This window comes from Monopterus albus, unplaced genomic scaffold (assembly GCF_001952655.1).
Source record: "Monopterus albus unplaced genomic scaffold, M_albus_1.0 scaffold222.1, whole genome shotgun sequence".
In the NCBI taxonomy this organism is placed as follows: Eukaryota; Metazoa; Chordata; class Actinopteri; order Synbranchiformes; family Synbranchidae; genus Monopterus; species Monopterus albus.
In genome coordinates, this window is record NW_018128102.1 from 636,134 (window position 1) to 641,765 (window position 5,632).

General features: G+C 42.4%; 1 protein-coding gene across 1 annotated transcript; it reads left to right on the plus strand.

The window, feature by feature from the left end:
- The first annotated feature begins 1,282 nt into the window (after positions 1-1,282).
- On the plus strand, positions 1,283-3,886 carry bmp15 (bone morphogenetic protein 15). The gene is made up of 2 exons (XM_020619528.1): positions 1,283-1,802; positions 2,176-3,886. The coding sequence occupies exons 1-2, from the start codon at positions 1,448-1,450 to the stop codon at positions 3,144-3,146; spliced, it is 1,326 nt and encodes a 441-aa protein (XP_020475184.1). The 5' UTR covers positions 1,283-1,447; the 3' UTR covers positions 3,147-3,886.
- The last annotated feature ends 1,746 nt before the right edge of the window (positions 3,887-5,632 follow it).

A 5,632-nucleotide genomic window follows, 5' to 3' on the forward strand; every position in this document is an offset into this window, starting at 1 on the left:
TTTAATATTAGGTTTGGTGGTGAGCAATACTGTCACGTGAGACGATGTTTAAAAGATGAGAAAACAGGAAAAGAGACCGATTCTACGCAATGTGTTTCGTTCATTTCTTTTCATTTTAGCCAGTTTTACATTTCACACTGAAACAGCTTATTCAGCTTCTTCCAGCTGAGAACAATTCCTTTACTTGATGTGCAGTGATCCCAAAGGCTTCATATTATCCAAGTACAAATAAACAACATATCAAAAAACTACAATCAAAGTCTGCAAATGCAGCCAAAGTCTGGGAGCAGTCTAAATACAAAAACTAAATCACAGTGCAAACAAAGATGTTTGGTCCAAAGACAATGAGGGGAAGTAACATTTAGATTTAGATCATTTAAAATGAACTTTAATGTGTGTGACATCTTTTGGGGGGGGGGGATTTCAGCATATCTACACTTGTAACTTGGTGTTTTTTACACCATGTGTAAAAAACACTATATGATTTTATAATCATTTTAAATTTTTATGCTGACATGCTGTATGTTTGTGGAACGATTAAACGATCCTGGTAAAAATGCTGCAGTAATGTCATTCGACCACCTGATGGCACTAAGGTGCTCAACCTTTTCCTCAGTAAAATGCATTCTTTACCAGTACAGCTTTTTAATGTGTAGGCAAGAAGTGGTTGTTAAATAGTGGTCGATGTTAAATAGTGTCTTTAATTAGTTTGTACAAATTTAACATTTTGCTTGCTTTCTTAATTTTTGCGTTGTAAACTGAAGGAAATCCCGGATCTCTTAAAATAAAAGTCTTTGTTGATATCTCAGCTACATTGCATATCCTTTAATCATGAAGCAGGATTGTCAAAGGGTTGGAAATTGTCTCAACCCAAGCTGCTCATTATTACAGTTTAAAGTGACTTTGATTTAGTTATTTGGATTGAATAATGAATATTTTAGGTTTTACATAAACTTAATTTCCAGAGTAGTTTGTAGTAAAGATCCTGTGAACACAAATAACTAATATTTGCATATACAAAGAATACCTGAAGTGGAAATTTAAATATCAATATGTATTTAACAATGAGAAAGCACGTGGTGTGGTGGAGAATACAGATGTGGGCATATAAGCAAAACAATCTGATAAAAGAAGCCCTGTGATAGACTGGCGACCTGTCCAGGCTGTACCCCACCTCTCGCCCAATGTCTGCTGGGATAGTGCGGTGCCACTTTCACGCACCTTTACGCACCAATCACGTGTCAACTTTGCGCTCCTATAGGCGGCTGTTGCACATCCGAAGGATTAATTGGGGGTGTTACCGCCCATTTCAGGCAGTTGACTGTCATGTCCGAAATGGCCAGTTATCAGGTAACCCTGTATATCACGCACATGGACGTGCGGGGGATCGTTGCCAGCTAAAGCCTCGTTGGTGGAGCTCGCTAGCACCAGAGGTTTTATAACCAACATGACGGCGACCCGCACAAAACACAGCTTGTTGGGTGTCTGCGTCCTTACCTGTTTTATCTTCCTGCTGTGTTGCACCTGCACTGGAGCTGTAGCCGGGCGGAAAATGGCCTCTCACCACCCCACGTTGAGGCGCAGCCGTCGGAGTCATCAGAGCACAAAGCACAAAGGTGCGCACCACCGGCCGCTGACGGACGAACAGAAAGCCGACCAGAACCTACAGTTCATGCTGAGCTTGTACCGGAGCGCAACCAAACCGGACGGAAGGCCGAAACAGCACCGAAAGTTCGGCTCCAACACCGTCCGCCTACTGAGACCTTCGGCGTCGTCGCTGCACTACCTGCCACAGTCAAAGGGTGAATGAGCCAATTTAGCTCTTATCCCCAAATTAGATTAACTTGTGGCGTTTTATGCATCAATTCTAGACATATTTTCGGAGACTTGTAATTGCCCTTCTTTTCTTATTATAGTTGATGGGGGGGAAAAAAACAGATAATTTGGCTGTTATGCACTTTTAGCATTTCACTGGATTGGTATTTGCACAGATACTGAGTTCATCAACCTATCCACCCTGGTGCATAGCATTTAGATAAGGATAGTTGGGTAATGTTAGAAAAATTTGGGATTTTTACAAAGTTTTACAAATGTTAAGTCCAGAGAGGGACTGACCATGTCAGTATACCATAAATAATGCTCTCTGCATGCTTTGTTTCTCCATCTGTCCTTCAGACCACCACTACACCTTCACAGTTCATTACAAACTGGACACTCTGCCTTCAGAGCAGCTGATCAGAGCCTCGTTTATCCACCTCCGCTCTTCTTCCTCCACAACTTCCAGCACCACCCAAGCCCCTAAGCTGCCACGCTGCATGGCTCAGATCACCTCACTTGGCAAGGAGAGCCTGGTCACCCTGGAGCCCCATGAACGGTGGACAGAGACCGACATCACAGCACACGTGAGTGGACACGTAGTGCAGAGGAAGAACCAGGGCACCGGGGGACACTTATCTCTCACTGCCCAGTACTGGTGCACAGAACTGGGGCTTACTAAAGGGGACAGCAGCTTCTTGTGGTGGTGGACTCCTCTGCGTGGGAGTCAGAGAGGGGAACCTCACCTTGAAGCCCCGTCTCTTCTTCTGTACTTGGAGGAAGAGAGGGAAGTGAAGGACTGGATGGGGGATCTGCTGGGGATTGAAGGGCAAAAGATCATGAAGCAAATAGGGCAGTGGCACCCTTCAGTGCGCCGCCGTCGCTCCGAGGACAACTCGTCTTCAGAGCCGAAAGATCCTTCATTGGATGCTTTGAACAACTCTTCCTCTGTATCCTCCACCCCCTCGGCCTCCATCATCTCAGACATCCCTAACTACAAACGCAAAACCAGCATCCCCAGGAACCGCTGTAAGCTTCACTCCTTCCGCATCTCCTTCGACAAGCTTGGCTGGGGTCACTTCATTGCCCCGCCGGTGTACAACCCTCGGTTTTGTCAAGGCGACTGCCCAAGGGTGCTTCCCTACGGCTACCATTCCCCCAACCACGCCATCATCCAGACAGTCATCAAAGACTTGGGTGTTGGGGACGTTCCTCCTCTGTCCTGTGTGCCTTATAAGTACATGCCCATGAGCGTGCTGGTTGTGCACAAGAAGAAAGTGGAGTACAGGGAGATGGAGGACATGGTGGCAAAGTCGTGCACATGTCGCTAACTCAGCAGTCTTTAATAACTTGAATATGCTTGGCACTGAGAACACAGACTAAAGGGACTAGACTTGATGGGGGGTCATTTGTTTGATTCACAGCTTGCCAACTAACCATAATGACCTCAAGACTGGAAGGTGAGCGATGTTGTAGTTTCAGATATTCGACCCTGTTAAAGCACATTAAAAGGCAGCTGGTGAATATGAACTATGGGCTGTACAGATGGGACAGGGGGCGGGGGGTCCCTACTTTGTGATTTAATAACTGTACTGTGATCCTGTGTGGCACAAAGCACTGTGCAGGTGACTATGCAGGTAGTTAAATTATAGTCACCAGCCTAATTGTCCTATTTGAAGCAGGGCTGGTAAGTTTGGACGTGTTTTATACCACTTGAAGGTAACTAAATTAAGTGGCAATTTAACCAAACGGAACCTTCCAGAGTAACTTTACAATATAACACTGTGGCACAGTGCGAGATCAAGTTAGACTGCTAAAATACTTTTAAACAACTGTGGATGCAACTGTAAAGACCTTGTGATGTTACATTTTTGCTGTTTACATATTTATAACGGGAGGGGTCTTGAGAAACTTCTGGTGCTGCTGCTGCTGACCTCTTGTAGAAAAACATTGAAAGATTATGAGGAGGTGTAGCTTCTTGAAAAAGTAAAGTGCTGTAGTGGAAAGAATGCCATTTTTATTACAAGGGAAAATGAATAATAAAATAAAATGCATGTTTTCTAAAGCCTAATTCATTGTACTGTTATTTAAAACCAGAATCATTTGATTCCAAGGTTAGAAGATAACTTAAGAGCTCAACATTTGAGCCAACATGGATGAGAAGCCTTATATTTGTCAAAAAAAAAAGATTTTACCTCCACATTTCCATGACACATGGGCCTCTATCTGCTGAGGAAGATCGTGTGATACAGCTGATGTTGTGAGATTTCTTTGTGAACAGGATTATTTAAAGGACAAACTTGACATTTGGGGGAATAATTAGCTTTCTTGCTGAGAGTTAAATGAGGAAAATGATGCTCATACAGATATGAAGGTACCACCAACAGTGGCTTAGCCAATTCATGTGTTCCATACACACAATGCTCAGGAAACTGCATTATTGCACTGAGTCCAGTAGATGGCGCACTTCACCAAGAATAAAAACACTTAAAAGTTTCCACCAGCAGAAACCAGCCATGGAACCTATTTATCTTACTTTTACTTTTCAAAAAAAGAAAGTAATATATCTATGCACATAGGCAGGTAATATAAAAAGGTTTTCTAAAGGAAGTAGAAAACTGCATTTCCTGACCAGATTTTTTTTTTTTTTTTTTTTTTTTTTTTTTTAAAAAAGGGGCAAGGTTGAAGTAGAAAACTGCATTTCCTGACCAGATTTTTTTTTTTTTTTTTTTTTTTTTACTAAACAGGAGTCAGTGTTGCATCACATAATAGAACAGCAACAATTTGACAGGGAAAAAGGAAGATTTCTACTTCCCCGAGCAACAGTGTGACCTTGATAATATCTTGCTAAGGTTGTTGACCTGCCTATCCGAGTCACACTGGCATTGAGACTCAGACAACTGATTATAGTCAGTATTAAAAAAAAACAATTGCATCTGAACTCAGTTACATAAAAGTGAAAAAACATGTTTAATTCAGGCACAGTCATGTATTTTGTTCTTATTTTGCCCAAGGATCTGTGGTGCTGGTCTGTTATCGTAACATTTAATTACTGAGTGACTGGAAATCCTTGGTTTTACAGGACCTCCCTATCTATATCCTCAAATGAGTTTCTGTGTGTGTGTGTGTGTCTGAGCTTTGCTGTAATTTTCCTCATCCTTAATCTCCTATGACAGATTTTTTCAGATGTTCTGAGATCACACACACAGAAGCAGAATTTAACAAGACTGATTCCCATAAATGTCGTACTCAGGGGAAGGGAACCTGTTACTAATTATGTTTGATAGCAGACAGAAAGACAAAGATCAATAGATAAATAACCGAAGTGTGTGTGTGTCTGTGTGATATGTGATGGAATGACTCAGTCTGACAGTCACTCAGAAACAAATGTTTGCATTTACAGTATGCCGTGAGTGACTTTTCATGCACAGCGCCTGTAATTACTGAAGCTTTAACTCATTTGGTGCAGAATCTACCTTGTGGTGAAAAGCAGCAAATCCTCACATTTGAAAACCTGTGAACTGCCTATGTCTAGCACAATCACTATAACACTTTTGTGCCTCAGCGCTGGCGATAGCTGTGGCTGAATGAATTATGTTTTTGGGTTGTCCATCTGTATATACATATGTCCAGCCCGTTCTTGTGAATATGGTATGCCAGGCACGCCTTGAGGGAATTTTTTTCAAATTTGGCACAAGTGTCCACTTGGACGTAAGGATGAACTGAATAGATTTTGGTAGTCAAAGGTCAAGGTCAAGGTCGTGGTGAAGAGAGAGCTGAGCTGTAAGGCGAAGCTCTCGATTTACTGGTCGATCTA

Bases quoted from the DNA above. Each gene is read 5' to 3' on its own strand.
- bmp15 (XM_020619528.1), top strand. From the start codon at position 1,448: ATGACGGCGACCCGCACAAAACACAGCTTGTTGGGTGTCTGCGTCCTT. The intron at 1,803-2,175 runs GTGAATGAGCCA...TCTGTCCTTCAG, and splicing joins CTACCTGCCACAGTCAAAGG to ACCACCACTACACCTTCACA.